Source organism: Anser cygnoides, chromosome 1 (assembly GCF_040182565.1).
Source record: "Anser cygnoides isolate HZ-2024a breed goose chromosome 1, Taihu_goose_T2T_genome, whole genome shotgun sequence".
Classification (NCBI taxonomy): Eukaryota; Metazoa; Chordata; class Aves; order Anseriformes; family Anatidae; genus Anser; species Anser cygnoides.
In genome coordinates this window covers 158,572,515-158,590,971 of record NC_089873.1, presented here as the reverse complement: position 1 = coordinate 158,590,971, position 18,457 = coordinate 158,572,515, and the positions used below count along the sequence as shown (strand labels likewise).

General features: G+C 35.3%; 1 protein-coding gene across 3 annotated transcripts in view; it reads left to right on the top strand.

Moving 5' to 3' along the window:
• GPC5 (glypican 5) overlaps positions 1 to 18,457 on the top strand; it is a 770,806-nt gene that overhangs the window by 729,312 nt on the left and 23,037 nt on the right. The window contains exon 8 of one of the 3 annotated variants that reach the window (XM_066986959.1): positions 2,983 to 3,060. The exons of the other annotated variants lie outside the window; for them this stretch is intronic. Coding sequence (XP_066843060.1) covers positions 2,983 to 3,011 — 29 coding nt within the window. The 3' untranslated portion in view covers positions 3,012 to 3,060. The remainder of the gene's footprint in view (positions 1 to 2,982; positions 3,061 to 18,457) is intronic. 3 annotated transcript variants of the gene reach the window in all.

The window sequence follows — 18,457 nt, the reverse complement described above, 5'->3', positions numbered from 1 at the left end:
TAGTTGAATCTCCTGCTCAAAGCAAGGTCTCTGCAGCACTACACTTGTTATTGGCCTTCAGGTAGAGAATGACCCATCAGCCACTATCTTCTGAGACCAGTCATTCAGGTAGCTTGTCTGATCATGCACCATTCTAAGGCAAATGTGGTGAGATTTTAGGAATGGGCATAGGCCAGACAAGTTATGGATGTATTTAATATTGCACAAAAGGAAGCAACAAGCTCTGGAAAACATGTCCTATGAGAAAAAAAATGAAAATATTTGAGCTGCAGAGTTGGAGAATAAAAGCCTGGAGAATGCTGTAGTAACAGTCTTCAAATATGTTAAGGTAAATCACAGAGGAATTATGGTTAAATTAGTTAAATTAGTACAGTCAAAATCAAAGTCTTTTGACTTGAATCAAGGTCTTCTAGCAGAGGAAGATGACCTGTTTCCCTACAAATTGTGTAAATAAATTGATTTTTTGCATTAATTTTCTCAGAGATTTAATTCACTCACACTCTCACATGGTCCAAGTGGTCTGCCCTGTGGTCTGTGCAACACAAAAGACAATGGACAAGTCTCTGTCATATCTGTGTGTTTTTCATTGATTGGTGACCAAATTGATTTGTGGGCAGATCTTCAACATATTTTAGTAATCAGCAGCTATTCTGGGTTGGGCGGCTGCCAGAGAATCTTGCTTACTTTGGCTTCCCTAAATCCTAGACCGTTTTGCTGCCTGTTGTATATTTCTGCTTATTTGGTATATTGAGTTTTTCTGATGGGTTATTGTAGTGATTTTACGTGGGTGGGCAGCCAAGGTCCACCACAGCCACTCTCTCACTCCCTCTTCTCAAAGGGGAAGCTTTTATTTATTTGCATGGACACATCCTCAAAGATTCTGTAAACCTTGTTTTCTGTAAAAATAGTAAATCAAAGAAAAGATTTGTATATTATGGCCCCAGTCTTCTTTTGCTAAAAAATAAAATAAAAATAAATAAATAAATAGGTGGATTGATTAGAAGTTCTTTGTCAGAAGGAAAGTATTTACCTTAATATTATGCTTACAGTGTGTGAAATAATATTCCAGAAGCAATTACTCTTCTCATTCTGAAAAACAAACGATCAGAAAGATTATTGTTTTTCACTGAGGTTGTAATCAAAGTAATCTTACATATCACTGAAAAAGTTTCCAGTGAAACCAAATGTGTAACACAGAATTCCTTCTAATGGCATGTGACCATATGTCTGTGCATTCTGTGATTACTATTGATATATACTGAGGAAGGATGAAGAAGGACTCTTATTGCATCTGATGTGAGATGATAATTGTACAATGCTTTATGAAGTATATATTTATAAAAATTCATATTTGTAACTTTTTGGAAAGAATTCAATTTAAACAAGTTCTAAATACTTTATACATTGTGCACATGCTTATTTTCGGACAGTTCTGCCTGATGAAAGAGGTTCAGGCTGTTAATCTTTCAAAATGTTTTAATTCCACACACTAAATAGTACAATCAGTACAGCAAACAGAAAAAATAATGTGCTGTACAATCTACAATTAGGTCTTTCCTCCTTTAGTAAGTTAAGTAATTGAATTTTTAAATCTGGGACATTCCAACTATTTAAATATATCTCAAACATATCAAAGAACAATAAATTTACATCCCTCAAAATTAATTTGGCTCATACATACATGCCCTCAGTTTTGACTGCTTACTTTAGTCTCAAAAATCTTACTATGATTAACATCTAGATTTTTATGTAAACTAACCCATGACTAGATACACTAATGAAGTTTCATCTGTAATTTTTTGTATTTTACCAATTTATATTTTTCAGTGAAAATCAAAATGATTTTGCATATATTCTGCTAAGCCTTGCTTAGCTTCCTATTTTAGGTTTTCATTTTAAAGATTCTTATTTTCTATGTAATTCTTCTCCAGTTCATTGCACGTAATTCCTCTGTTAACTTAATAGGTGGTCCTTTACCAGGAACCAGTACATAATGGAATTAAATCAGTAGACATCATTATTTAAAGGGAACTCACTTATTTTTAAGAGCAAAGAACAACCGTGTATTGTAAACTATCAGCTATGCCAATAATACAACTGAGTGTTAAGAGCAATATTTCTTAACCGTAGAATTTCTGTTATTTTATCTTGGACTTGATACTGTCTAGAGGAAATATTATTCAGCTACTTTTCTACACTGTTTCTCTTTTATTTTTTTTTTTTCCATAATATGACTTTCAAGAAGGAAGAAGTCTCTTTAAATGTGTTTGATTCTTTGAAAGCAAAAGTAAGCAAAGTTCCCAGTGGATCTAATTGGGCACTTAATTAGTCAGACTGCAGAATTTCTCAAAGAAAATTGTTTTTCTAGTAGTGTAAATAAAGGTCAACTTACAGTTCACTAAGACTCTTGTACGGGGTCTGGCTGGGATGGAGTTAACTTTCCCTGCCCATACAGTGTTGTGCTCTGCACTTGTAGCTAGAACGGCATTGGTGTCACACCAGTGTTGTGTTTGCAGCTGAGCAGTGCTGGCACAGCATCAGGACTCCCTCCAACCCTCCACCCCCCAAGAACCTGTAGGCTGGGGGTGGGCATCACCAGGGCAGCTGACCTAAACCAACCAAAAGTATATTCCATGCCATGATGTCACACTCAGCAATAAAATGTGGGAAAGGGGAAGGAGAGGGGGGGCTCTTGTTATGACCATTTCCATTCTTCCAAACAATCGCTATTGAGGCCCTGCTTCCTGGGACATGGCTGAACATTGCTCTTTGATGGGAATTAGAGAGTAATTTCTTCTCTCTCTCTCTCTCTGTGCTTCCATCCAACCTTTTTGTTTGTTTGTTTGTTTTTGGTTGGTTTGGTTTAGTTAGTTTGTTTTGTTTTGTTTTGTTTTTTCCCCTCTTCCTTTTCCCTTTAATTAAATTATATTTATCTCAACCCATGAGGTTTTTGTTCATTTATTTATTTGTTTTTCTTTCCAGCATACTTTCTTTTTCCCCTCTTCTTCTAAGGAGGGGGAGTGAGAAAGCAGTTTTGGTGGAGTTCAGCTGCCCAGCGAGGTAAAACCATCACAACTTTCTATCTTATTATTTCACAGTCATATCTGCTTGGGAAGGTTGTTTTGTTTTGTTTTGCTTTGCTGTATTTTGTTTTATTTTTATAACAAGGGCTTGTAGACTTTGATGGATTAAAAAGTACATCTAGTTTAAATAAGTATTGGAAAAAACAGAACAAAAATGATTGTGGTTTGCTTAGTGTACAGTACTTTCTGAAGTGTTTGCTATATTCAATCATATAAGATACAGTTCAAATCACTTATTGTGCAGGGTCAGTCACAGACCCTGTTAACATTTCTCCTTTAAGACTCAGAAGGCAACAGGAACTATTAGATATATAGCTGGGAACTTTTGAAAAACAATTTATACAGAAATGAAATGATTACATTATAGGTTCCTTAGTGTGAATTTAAATACACTTACATCTTCCTATCACAAATTCCCAAGTTTCTGGAGTGAACAACATGTGGCTTATGACTGTGTTCTTAGTAGCAGTCTGAGAAGTTAGTTCTATTATGACATTTTTTAAAAATTTTAATTCATTCTTTGTCCCTTAAAACTTTTTGGAAGAGCAAAGCTTTCTTTATTACTGTCACATATGGCCATGATAATTGCACAACCATAAGTATCCAAGGAAAATCTCAGTCTTCTCAACAGATTAATGATCAGATTTATTACTGTGACATGCATACTAGTACCTGGAACCCAGTGTACATAATGGCATTGCAACCCAGTAACTGCATTGACTAGTTTCATCTCCATTCCAGTGGATGTCAGTGGGTTAGACAATTTATGAGAAAAGAATAAAAAGATGTTTTTTATTATTTTTTTTTCCCTAAAGAATTTGTTCTTTTTACTTCTAGAGATAAAGCTATAACTTTTCTTGGTGCACACATTTCTGAAATTCCATGCATTATTTACTGGAAGTACCTTGTCTTTGTACCACTGCTTCATGATGTAGCTGTTATTAAAAACCATCTCTCCTTGTGGGGAGAGAGGATTACTGTAACAGAATTCATAGCATCTACATTTGAACTAGTTGCTTCACAGAAAACACAGTGGGGTTTTATATGAGCACTGAGATTGACCTAACCACCTGAAGCTCATAGCAGGATCAGATGTAGAGGGTACTTAAAACATTAATGTGAGAATAAGCACATAGAAAGTGCAAAGATAACAGATAGAGAGAAAAGAATAATAAATCTGCAATACATTTTGGTACCCCAGGGTAGCTTGCAACTTTGCTTGAGAAGTGGGTTAAATAATTTCTGGGGAAAAACAACAACAACAAACAGCAAAACCCAGTTACATCTGTGTGAGTAAATAAGACGTGATGAATGTTAGGACACTTTAAAGTCATATGGCTGGACTCCTCCTCTCCAAGAAGAAAAAAAGTATTATATACTCTGCCTATTGAGAACATCCCCTGGTGCATTCTCTTTGTCAAATGACTCCTAGGCTCCCTCTGGAGAAGTGGATTAAAACCATGCCAGAACTAACCATTACCAAGATGGCACTGATAAAACCTATTGCTCTCGGTTTGTGCAAATTGTTGTTATAAATGGAGATCTAGAGAACATGTAAAGAAATATTGGAAATAGCTCAAAGGTAAAGACACCAAGGTTTGCAGTACTGAGATGCAATGATGCAAATGATGCAATGGCAGAATGGGGAGAAATGGGGAATATAAGTTGTTTAGGAAATGTAGACTTAGTAGGTCCCTGATATTTTGCATGTGTTTATGCCTTCAAATAAAGCAGATCAAACAAATCAATGCCATGACCTGCAACAAGTAGTTTTATTTATTTATTATTTATTTATTTATAATTTTAACAAGGCTCCAATCCTTTCAGGAACAGTTACTTTTCATACAGCTCACGTTTAACAACTTTTCTTTACTGATTTCATCTGAACTTCAAATGAATACACAACACGTTGTTCCCAGAGAACAACATAAAGACATCTATGCTCTTATGCTGGGATGGTTCAAGGTACATCAGTTTCATCTATTTTGTGTATTATCTGTATTCACTGGCTAATGGTAGCTGCTTTAGTTAGTTATTTACAAACACAGCAAGAATGCGATGATTATTGATCATTTCCTGGCATATTGTCCCAGTTCTGGTGGGTCAGCAACTCACCCATTTCTTGAGCTAGAAGTAGTTGCTTTTGGTATTTAGTGAAACATTAATATGATATCATTTAGATGTCTCCATGCAACTGTTTAGATGTGAGCTAGATGTCTAAGCTTTAATTATAGTTAATGGACTTGCATGTAGTTAATGAACTGTCTAGTCAAGACTGTCAATAGAACCTCAAGGGAGATGCAATTCATGCTAAAATAAACATCTTGTGTTCAGATGCTTAAGCACAAATGCCTATTCTCATTTGAAGTACTCAAGTTTATCTCACCAACTCTGATCAAGAAAGAAAGGATTTTTTTTGTCCCTTTCCGGTTTACTGGTCACTTGCAGGTTTCTAAGGTATCAGAAATAACACTAAATGCTTAAATAAAAAGTAAAAATAAAAAAACACCAAATGTTTAAGTAAATAAGTTGAGCCTTTTGTATTTAATAGTTCTGGCTGGGTTTTCCTGCAGCAGCTTTACCTGTTTCTTGAACTCCAGTAACACAATATCAAGTCTACAACATCTTGTAGCAAGGAGTTCCATACAGCTCATGTGTGTTTTGTGAAAACATACTTCCCTTTTTGTTTGTTTGTTTGTTTCATCTTACTTGTTTTGTCTTACTGTGTCACACATCTAACTATTGTTAACTTAATTTCTTTGCCTTCTATTATTTTATTAACAAGAGAGAAAAAATATTTTTTATTCAATTAATCATGATTTTGTAGACTGTCTTACTATTTAGTGTCCTCTCCAGCTACTAGGATTTCATACTAATGACCAATCTATAATATTACAGAGAGAAGTTTTGGTAAAGTTTGAAGCACATCTTTCAGGTTCAGTCACAGCCTTCCAAACAACTTAGTTGCCTCAAAATACTCGTTCATTCCTGGCCAATTTCCATTCACTTGATTTTTGAGGCTTTATACTCCTGCCAAATTCTAACTCTCTTGGGATCTTTTGCTTTTTGAGACAGTCTTCTACAGTGTCTCACGTAGTCTACTGTCTCTCTTGATTAAGTTACTTTCCTTTTAAGTGCTTTTCTGAAATGATGTCCAAACTGCTAGTGTTCTCTACGATCCTGCTTTGCTTTTATATTTTTATTCTACTAGATTATTTATGTCAATAAAATCATCGTTATAATCACACATATTAAAGATAGAAAAACATTTGAAATTAAACTGGATATCATCTAAAACTCAATTTTGGTTAACAGATGGGCTTACTTTTGGGCATAATTTAAATTTTTTTGGAGCCTGTGCATCTTTTGTAAAAAATTCAAACTTAGAAAAATATTATTTCAGCCTCTTTAAAGGAGCACATGTTTTGAAAACAAAACATTGAATTTCATAGAACAAACAAACAAAAAGACTCGAAAACAAATAAAAAATCTGGCCTGTAAATCTAAATGAAATGAACCCAGGTACATAGTCTCATGCAGCTGTTAAAAAAATTCTTTCAGATAGTTCAAAAACTTAAAGCGATTGCTGAACTTTAAAACCATATAAGTAAGGGGGAAAAACAAAGTTTAAAACTCAGAAAATCACACTTGCCAGGTTTTGCGCAGGTCTACTATGCTTTTTGTCCTTTGGATGCCTCTAGTTCAAACTCCATAAATCATCATTTATATTTTATATTTTTATATTTTGTTCCAGCCTGATTGATTATGTGAAAAGTTGCAATGAGAACAGTGTCATTGCATTCAAGTTCTTGTACACATTTTTTTTTTTTTTTTTTAAGAAAGAATTAAAGGGAAGTATAATATTATGAGCAAAATATTTTTTCAGATGAAACCTGCCTTACAAATTTTGGAAATGATGTGTTGTTTAAAGTCATAACCAAATGAAACATACCAAGTAAGTGGCATATATATACATGTGCATATATACATAAATACAAACAGGTAGTAAGGTAGGTACGTAGGTAGGCAGGCAGTGTTAGTGTGTCCAATGAAAAGGCAGAAAGAAATTATTCATAATTCCTTAGAGATCTATGCTAGTTAGTATTTTGTACCAAAATTTTTCAGAGAAAAATTATATCAAAGTGTAATAAATAGGTCATCTACTTTGGAATAAGATTTTCTCATGACTGATGTTGAATATATTTCTCACTCGACATTCTGTTTGTTGCAGCATGATAGTCCATGGAAATACTTTTATTTCACTAATGAGAGATTATGTCGTACCATATCTATTACGTTCTAAGAAAAGTGATTTAAGATTTTTTGTGTTGTTTTGGTTGTGATAAAGCTATTTTTCATGGGAAAGGCTATTGTTGTAAATGAAACCACGATGGAAACTGTATTACTGATGATTTTTAGATTCATGCTATGTTGGAAGAAAGACAGAAATTTGAAGGAAAAATAAAACAAAACAAAACAAAAACAACAACAACAACAAAAAAAATAACCTACAGAAATAAGAATAAAAAAACCTGGGTTTTTTGTATGGGCTGATGAATGCAGGGATTCAAGTCCCTGTTGTACTTTGGGCAGATTTTTGAACTTGGGTTTCCCTCTTTTCAAGTAGTCTATTCACCTATACATGACACATCTGATAACGTCTATCTGGACTCATGCAATACATTTGATACTGTCTGGCAAAACATTCTTGTCCATAAAATGGAGTGACAGATTTGATAGATGGACGACTCAGTGACTAAGGAATTGACTGGATGGTCGCATTCAAAGAGGTCAACTATATCCAGGTAGAGACCAGTAACTAGTGGTGTCACTCAGGGGTCTGTACTGGGATTAGCCAAGTGCAATGTCCTGAACCTGGGTCAGGGCAATCCCAAACATGAATTCAATCTGGGCAACAAGTGGATAGAGAGCAGTCCTGTGGAAAAGAACTTGGTGGTACTGGTAGACAAAACTGAATATGAGCTGGCAATGTGTTCTTGCAGCCCAGAAAGCCAACTGTATCCTGGGCTGTATCAAAAGAAGAGTGAACAGCGGAAGGTTGAGGGAGATGATTCTCCCCCTCCACTCTGCTCTTGTGAAACCCTACCTGGATTACTGTGTTCAGTTCTGGAGCATCCAGCACAAGAAGGACACGGACCTATTAGAACAAGTCCAGAGGAGGGCCACAAACATGATCAAGGGGAACCTAGAAAGACAGGTTGAAGGAGTTGAGGTTGTTCAGCCTGGAGAAGAGAAGGCTCCGGAGAGACCTTATAGCAACTTATAGCAACTTTCCAGTACCTAAAGGAAGCCTACAGGAAAGATGGGGATGGGCTATTTATCAGGGAGTACAATGACAGGACAAGGGGGAATGTATTTAACCTAAAAGAAGGTGGATTTAGATTAGACATCAGGAAGCAATTCTTTACTCAGAGGGTCACCACCTGTAAAAGGTTGCCCGGACAAGCTGTGGATGCCCCATCCCTGGAAGTGTTTAAAGCCAGGTTGGATGGGGCTTTGAGCAACCTGGTCTAGTGGACCAGGAAGGTGTCTGTTGTCGTGTCAGGGGGATAGGAACTGGATGATCTTTAAAGTCTCTTCCCACCCAAACTATTCTATGATTCTATGATCCAAGTCTATGAGTCTATGATTCTATGAGGTCTATGAGTCTATGATTCTGTCCTGAGATTTATGCCTTTGCTACTTTTTTGGGGGGGGAAGACTTTGTATTTCTTTCACGCTACACTAAGAAAGCAATGGTAAACATGGATGATGATGATGATGACGATGATGATTATAATGAGAAGATTCTGGTTGTAAAGAATGTCCTTTTAATTTTATTTAATTTTCTTTTATTCCACCTTGAGTGTGTAGCTAGATTTTAAAAAGCATTTAGATGACTAAACTCTGTTATACTAGTGGGGGAGGTTTTGTTGTGCATTTTTAAACCTGTTATTAGATTTTTTTCTTCTACAGTAAGTGACTCAGTTGAATAGCTATAAGAAATTAGTCCTTGCTGGTTTTTGAAGAAGGTTCTTGTCCAATTTCTGTGGCTTGCACAGAATGTCCAGTCCATGCTTTCTGTTACTATTACAGAGATATTCAAACTGGGTACAATTTTTTCAAGCAGATCGGTATCACCAGTTTTTACCTTGTAAAAGTTTACATTAGACTGTTACAAAAGACACATAATAGAGTAGGCTTATTCTAAGTGCTATAAAGGAACTTCTGAATCCCAAATCTAATCTCTCATCTGTCTTTAGGACTCTTCATACTCATCTTACATGTCTGACAGACTGTACAAGCAAATATACTCTTCCTTGTTGTTTTTTGTTTGTTTGTTTGTTTGTTTTGTTGTTTTTGTTTTCTAAGCATGCTTTTTTAGTAAAAGTAAAATTGGATTAGTTTGTTAACAATGAAAACTCTAGAATCATTTTCATGGTAAGCTGTATAGGCAATTGATTATTTATGCAGGACAGGTAATATTACTTATCATCACATGGAGTAGTTGTCATTTATAACTGTTGGAATTTAAGCAGAGAGAAAACAAACAAACAAACAAAAGTACTATGAGAATTCAAAATAAAAAAACTATTTGGCTGGATAACATGGCTTTGTCTATACCAGTAAACTAATTCTATATAGGACGGTTTTATAACACTGAAGCCAAGTGATGTGGATAATTTAAAAACTCTTACCCGCCAAAACAGGATGGCCATATCCAAAAAGACTATTAGCAATGTTATCTGTTTCATACTGCTTTCCAGCTTGTGAATGGAAGTGGATTTGGAGAGTTTGGGTCAGCTCAGGACAAAAATTGCTAGGGGTTATTCTAACAATATAAAATTGCAAATGATTCACTCTCAGAACTGAACACTCCCTAACTCTGTCTTATCTAGTAATAAATGTCTAATAAAAGATCCATATCAATTCTGTAGAAGTATTTTTAATTCTTACTTTTCATGATTTTAACTGGACAATGTTTTAGTCATACAATAATTCTCTAAAAAATTTTTGGTCATAAGCTTTTCTTTTTTTCCTTTTTTTTCTTTTTATCTAAAAAAAACAAACTGTAAAGAAGAAATTATCTCAGAAAACAAAACAAAACAAAACAAAAACACATGTAGAGTTTTATTTATTTATTTATTTATTTACTTATTTATTTTTTTATTATATAACTATTTAATGTGACAGTGAGACTTAAAGTTTCAGATCCACTGCAAAAACTCTGCTGGTTGAACTAAAATAACATAATAACATCAGAAGCAAAACAAAAAATACACCATATCAGCAGTTAGGCAATTCTACTGTCCCTCCAACTGTAAATGATAATCCTCCTTTCTAGTGCTGTCTTTGGTGCTCACTTAACCCAATGGTAATTGATTTTGTTTAATCTGTCTTTTCAGTCATTTCCACATGGCTTCACAAACTAACACTTTTCATGTGCTTTAAGCTTCTATTTTGTTCCCTCCTTCACTTTTTCTTCTCTAGCTTCATGTCAAAGTCTTTGGCTCACCAGCTGATCTTCTCCTTTTCATTATTCTGCTCTATCATTTTTTTTGCTTAGCTACTTTCCTCATTCACAAATGTAATTTTCCTGTCCGTCTCACCACCATCCTGTTCACTTTCTTCTATTTAACTGAATGTGCTTTTCCAGCCAAATGGTTTCCAGTGGTCTCATCTTTCCCTGCAGATTCCACGTCCTTCCTCTCCTTCCCCAGTTTCATAGTCTTGGTATCAGTTAGTGCCTTTAGCCAATGAATTCCCTTCTTAATGAGACATTTGTTTCCATTATATATAGGTCAGATTATTTCCTGGCCACCCCACCAACCTGTGTTGTCTGATGCCTTGAATGGTACAGAGAGAAGACCACCTTTTTTTCTTTGACAGTGCTGAGACTGTGGTATGAATTCCAGCTCAGCTAAGGACATCAAATAGTAAATTTGGAAAAAATCTGGAGAGAAGTTTTGAACTTTCACCATGTTGCACAGGAAGCATGGTCAGTTATGTAACTCTAATGAAGCAGGCAGAGTTTAGTCACAACAAGAAAATCTGAAAAAAATGGTTTCTTCAGATATTTAAGTGACAAAATCAACTTTCTAATACATGTGTACTCAAACATACGTAATTAGGCATAGTTATAGATTTGCAGATGAAGAAAAAAGATTTTACAAGTCACTAAAAGCATAATCTCTCAACCACTGAAAACCTTTCATACCAAAACTTGATTGACGATCCCACAAAAGTCTGCCAAAGATGAAAAATTTTAGGGTTTAATGTATATCTTACTTTAATCTCTTGACAATCAAATACACTTTAATCATTATGACTGAGCATTTCCAAATAAAAAATAGAATTGGAATTAATTTTACAAACAATATGCAGATATTTTTGTGTTTAAATAATTAAGTTTTAGCAAGAATAAAGCTAGTCATCATTAATGGAAAGTCCAGAAAGCCTTAATTAAAGGGGATATTGCCAACACCAGTGATCATCTGATGGCAGACAACATTAAGCTCCTTTCAAGATATATATTATTATGCAGAATTATTCAGGATATTATTTTTGATATCTATTCAGGAAAGATAGATACTTTCATTCCATTTTAATAGCTATGTGAATTTTGATATCTCAATAAAGGAGTTCTGTCAAACTTGAGGTGCCACATACACCTATAACCAGAATTTTCTGATTTAGAAAATGATTCTAGAAAAAAAAAAAATAGCGTGGAAGACATTGGAAAATGTAGTACATTTTACACCCTGCAGAGATTAAATTGATAGGAAATATTGAAGAAAATATTATAATCAGTGTTTGGACCTGTATGTGGAAGCAATTGGAGCAGAAATGAGACTCTTAAATGAGACTCTCACTTTTCCCTTCACATTCCTACTATCCACCCTTCCTGATTTAAACAATATTTTTCCATGTGCTGGAGAGGGAGCAAGCAAGAAATAAATCAGTTACTGTAATACATGAATCACAATGTACTTAAAAAAATAAATAAATTCTTGTGCAGGTATAGAATTTGAAAGGATTATAAAGATATCAAATAACAAGTGTAGATTAGAGAGCACAACCTTGTTACAACATATGTTCTGAACTTTCATAAGATAGCAATATATAACACTAGACAAGTTTTCATGAAAACAAGGAAATTGAAAGTATCTGTAGAATAAATGTTTTGTTTTGTTTTTGTTGTTTTGTTTTGTTTTTGTTTTTTATGTTCTGGAAGAACTTGCAGAAGGGTGTGAATGTAGCATTAAGGTGCCATAACAGTTGTAATACTGGACTGAGGCATAAACAACCATTTTCCAGCTCCCTTCTTCTGAAAGTCACTTTGAATGAAGGTCAGTATGACCAAGATACAGGTCTCCATTTTTTTTCTTTTAATAGAAACAGTGCTAATTGTGTCATATATAATTTTATTTTGATTAGCACAAAAGGAAAGGACTCATTTTGGCTATCTCATTCTTTTCAGACCTTTTGGGTAAGGTTAGTTTCAATTATAGAGAGGAGGATCTGCCATTTCTTGATTATTCTTCCTAAACACTTGCCCTCATGTATTTCTGTGTTAACTGAATTTGAGTCAAGAAATATAGCTGTCTGGAAGGAAAAAAACAAAAAAACAAAAAGTACTTAACAAGTTACAGGTGTTGGGATAAAATCCAGTTGTCAGTAATGTATACATCAGAATACCATTTTTCTTTTCGTCATCATCACACACCACTTAAGAAAAAGCAACAAAACCTCGATGTCTAACATCAATGCTTTATCCAAACTTACACGCTCATAACAGTAACCATGTGATGTGTGATTTGTAGCAAATGATCATAAACTATAAGTACAGAAAAATAAAATAATAATGTATAAATATTTAGCAATACATGGAAAAAAGTATGAACTAAGAAGATATGAGTGAATAGTTTAATTTCATATGAAACATTAGAAATTCGGTCCACTTGTACACACTTCTGTATGGATGCAAGTGACTATATTCAAATGATCATGCAGAGTGTGTGAAGTGAATAAAAATAGGAATTTGCCTTAACTCTTTTAGACAACCAGTATATTTTCTCTCACAACTTCATATGCGCATCATCAACATCCATCACCATTCCATTTCTGAAAACCAAGGGCAGCAAACAGTCAGATAATCAGCAGAACTGCACATTCTCACAGGCACCTGTGAGATCTGGATCTAATTATCAGACTTGGAAGAAATTTAGAAACATTTTGCTTCTAATAAATGTTCCTTTGGATATTTATCTGGATAAGACATCTGTTCATTGCAACTGAACAGTCATTTAATGAAATTGTTTTGTCCACAAGCAAAGAAAGAGACAAATTTTAAGCTCATCATGTCAAAAAGCAGGAATATCTATGATCCACTTAAACAGAGGTAAACAGAGAGTAACCGTGAAGAAAACATGTTGAATACAAACATTGTCATGATGCCAACTCTCACCAACTTTTGTTAACTTCAGAGTGGAAGACAACTAGAGTGGGATTCTTCTATACATATTTTTATAGGTTCCTAGCACCATCCAAGGGTGTCCAAGACAAGGGTATCTGAAACATGAGACTGGTAGTTAAAACACAAATCTTAACACGAAGCCCCCATTCTTCTAGTGTGATAATAAGTAGCTAAGCAGGATACCTGACAGTGCCTGAAATATCCCTTAGTAATTCCTTGACCAATCCGGTGTCCTTCTATGATGAAGTGACTGTATCAGTTGACAAGGGAAGACTGACCAATGACATCTACAGGGATTTCTGTAAGGCCTTTGACACAGTCCTACATGACATACTGATCTCCAAATTGGAGAGATATGGATTTGAACGGTGGATCATTAAGTGGATAAGGAATTGGCTTGAAAGCTGCACCCAGAGAGTTGTGGTCAATGGCTCTATGTCCAGGTGGAGGCTGGGGATGAGTGACGTCCTTCAGGGGTTCATCTTGGGACTGGTGTTTTTTAATATCTTTATCAACAAAATAGATAGTGGGATTGAGTGCGCCCTCAGCAAGTTTTCAGATGACACCAAGCTGAGTGGTGCAGTCGATACAACAGAAGGAAGGGATCACATCCAAAGGGACCTGGACAAGCTAGATAAGTGGGTCCATGTGAATCTACTGAGGTTCAAGTCCAAGTGCAAGGTACTGCACCTAGGCTGGGGCAATCACAGACAGGTGTACAGACTGGGAGAAGAACTCACTGAGAGCAGCCCTGCAGAGAAGAATGTGGGAGTTCTGGTGGAGGAAAAGCTTGACATGAGCCAGCATTGCACAGTTGCAGCCCAGTATGCAGACTGCATGCTGGGCTGCCTCAAAAGAGGCATGGCCGGCAGGTCAAGGGAGGTGATTGTTTCCTTCTGCTCTGCCCTTGTGAGACCCCACTTGGAGTGCTGCATCCAGGTCTAGGGCCCCCAGCACAAGGAGGTGGATATGTTAAAGAGAGTCCAGAGGGGGGCTACAAAGTTGATCAGAAGGCTGGAGCACCTCTCCTTTGAAGAAATACTGAGAGAACTGGAGATTTTCAACCTGAAAAAGAGAAGGCTCAGGGGTGACCTTATTGCAGCTTTTCAATACTTAAAGTGGTCTTATAAAAAAGATAGAGAGCAACATTTTACTCAGGCTGATAATGGTAGGACAAGGGGGAATGGTTTTAAACTATAAGAGGAGGCATTTAGATTAGTTGTTAGGAGGAAATTCTTCATGCAGAAGTTAGTGAGGCACTGGCACAGGTTGCCCAGAGAAGTAGTGGCTGCCCCATGCCTGAAATTGTTCAAGGCCAGGTTAGATGTGGCTTTGGGCAACCTGGTCTAGTGGGAAGTGTTCCTGCCCATTGCAAGGGGTGTTGGAACTAGATGATCTTTGAGGTCCCTTCCAACCCAAGACGTTCTATGATTCTATGATTTATATATAAGTAACTGAATCACATACCATTTATTGTCATTCAGGAGACAAGTGCTGCTCCTATTTCATCATACCAGTGATTTCCCAGCTGGGATTCACAGACATCATAAAGACCCTGGAGACTTGTTCATTCTCCCAGGAGACTCATGCTTTACCCAGGCTTCTTCCCTGTTACATGGTTCAACATTTCAGATACGTCCTCCAGTGCAAGGACATATGTGCAAGGGCTTCCTCTGTAGTTTACTGGTCTATGTATCAAGGCCTTCATTGTAGATGCACATAACAAATGCAGAAATCCATATTTTAGTCAGTTCCATCCTGAGCTCCATTCAGAATCCATATTCCATCAGTTTCATCTCCATTCCTCCTAACAGTAGTAGCCTGCTTTGAAAAATTAAGGTGCTTGTTATGAAATTAATAAATGCAACAAAGAAATGACAGGGTGCACAAACAGATACATTAGAAACAACAACAACAAAAACATAACAAGGAAACTAAGTGTAGGTGGAGCAGATATAAAAGCATGTATAAATCTAAAGCATGTATCACAAACAAGTTTGAATGGTTGGATCACCAAGAGGAATGCTTAAAAGCATTAAATCTAGTATCTTCGTTTAGGAATTTGAAGGTCAGTTCAAGAAATATACCCTTCCATTGCTGGAAAAGTCTGGAAGAAAGGGATAAAGTTCTCCTTGACACCAGGTTATGCAAACAACCAGATGGTAGCAAAAGCATGAAATAATTTCTAAAGATCTTATTGGGTTACAATGTACTCACTCCACAACAACCACTCTTAGCAATTATTTGCCTTTGCTCTGATCTATTTCCCTTTGTTCAGCCGCAAGTCTACTCACAGGCATGAATATACTTCAATGTGTCTTTCCTCGTTATCTAGATATTTTGTTTTACTTTTGCATAAACTAACATTTCTTATTATTATATTGACTAGTCAGACTGATGTTTCCATACTGCTTCTACAAGTCTGAGAGATGTTCAAAAATATTTCATGTACTGAGAAGAAATGCTTCAAATGCTGTTTTCTCATCTTGATTCTTTGGTTACCAGTAAATTCGACAGTGATCAGGAATGCCCATCTGGACACTGGAATTCAGGCATCAGTATGGACAGATAGTTTGAACAGTACCCAAATCATGTTTAGTCTGTTCCAAATTTTCCCAGTAAATTCTGGGAAATAAATAAATAAATAAATAAATAAATAAATAAACAAACCCAGTAAATTCCATACTGGTCTGAGTACACTGTGTTAGAAATTAGAAATGCAGGAATTACCTGTGTCATCTGTGTCATGTAGGTGTAGGAATCCATTTTCACTTCTCAGAAATTATGTACATATTGTTGGCTTCACTGCACATATATCTTCCAGCTGAACACTATAAAGATTCACTTTTTTGTTTGTTTGTTTGTTTTGTTTTGTTTTGTTTTGTTAAAGGAACTTCTTCAGGATGTTTGTCCACCTTAGCCTGTGATGCCTGCAGTTTGTTCAGAAATTGCTTTAAAAAAGAGTGGACTAGAGACAACACTCAGAGGCAAATCCACCATGCAGACATTTATCAATTGTAAAGGTGCCTTCAGTGACCAGGGTCTCTACAGCTGATCCCATTACTCAGGATATCTTTGAAGATCTAAAGTTCTGAACTTGTCAGCTATTCAGCTGTCCCTAGCTTGTAAAGTTCTTGTAGTATGTTCTTCCCATTATCAGCCTGTAACAGGCAGCAGGCAACACTGGAGTCTTTCATATTCTTTCTAGGTATCCAGCTCCTAGAAGTGTAGTCTGATTGTATCAGAGACCATTGGCAGCAAACTCACAGGTAGCTTAGCAGTTTTTGTCTGTAAGTATTTGAAAGCCTATCTTCCTGGAAGAAAAAAAAAAAAAAAAAACAGTTTTTGAAATTGAAAATTTATGAAATCTGTAATTTTTTTTTCTGTTTAATACTGTTTAATATTAAAACAAATGTAAAAAACTATCCCTGAATATATTTATTTTTCAGCTAGATATGTAACTTCCCTGATGTACTTGTGTACCCCCCAGAAAGCAAGATATAAACAAATACAGACACATACACATACATGAAGATACAAACACATTTTAGAAGTAAAAATACAGTTACTTCAGTTAAGTATTCATAGAATCATAGAATGATTGAAATACTGAAAATCTCTCCTGCACCTAGATTTTTTTCCAGATGCTCTGACAAAACTATATGCAGCTGAAAGTATCTTTTAGCTGTTTTATTAGCTAAACTGGTTTATTTTGTGCTTTGAAATCATTGAATATTATTCCTGTTTCTTTCTCTGGGTGATTTCTTGCTTTCGTATTAGTTTGTACCAGAAATAAATTGAAATAGATGTGCTGAACATAAGGATATGAAGCAGTTTGCCCAGTAATAAATGCTTCAAGACAGTTTTCTCTTCTTCCAGTTGTTAACCATTTGGGATAGTTTAGTCGTTTGGGTAGTGTTAGTAACGGTGATACAAAGTACTGTCTCAAGCTAGATATTATCAGTGCAGACTCAATAAAATCTAAGCTTTTTTGGAACAATAGTTCTCTGAATATTTGAGGGGATTTTGAAAACCTTCACACATTACTGATTTTCATGTTGTTTAAAAGATCACAAAAGAATTCCAGTCTTGGAAAAAAGTTAACTTTGTACTGTAAATATCGAAAATATTTAGAGAGCAGCAGACATTCAGAATAGTTCTTTTTAATATATTACAGTTCAGCATTGTTGATTCAGAAGTAATTACATAACATAAATAAAAGTTTTCTTAAAAGTAACTTTTCAGCTTTTATTGGCATCTAACTTAGAAATACTGTAGTCAATAAACACTTTTGTTTGGATTTCAATACAGGACAAAAGACAACCACCCAGCCTCAAAATAGACAATTAAATAAAGACCAGCTGTTAGTAATTCTTGCCCATCAGCTAGTCATTGCTGTGTAAACCAAAAATAAATTTTGGCAGGGAGCTATGAAATCTATTTAATACAGAATTAAAAAAAAAAAAAAAAAAAAAAAAAAGAACTATTACTTGAAAAAAAAAGTTTTCTGTTTCACTGAGCTATATATTGGCAACTTCACAGCAAATTTATGTGTCTGGAAAGCTGAAAAGAATTCTTCATGTGTCATGTTTGTGCTAGGTTTAGATTTTGTATTAATCTCAGTCTGCAGATGAAGGGGTCATTAAAAAAAAAAAAAAAGTCTTTACAAATAACACTGAAATATTTCCATCAGCAGTATTTGCTTTACAGTTTGGCATGGAATGAAGAATTCACTTTGAGTTTCATCAGGTAATGTGAGAAATTCATTATCCCTACTAGACTTAAATTACTCAGATTTAATACAAGTTAAAATTATATGTAACAATATGGCATTTCTTAGTTTCATTAAATCCCACAAGGAAAGGTGAGAATTTTAACATTAGTTTACAAAAAAAAC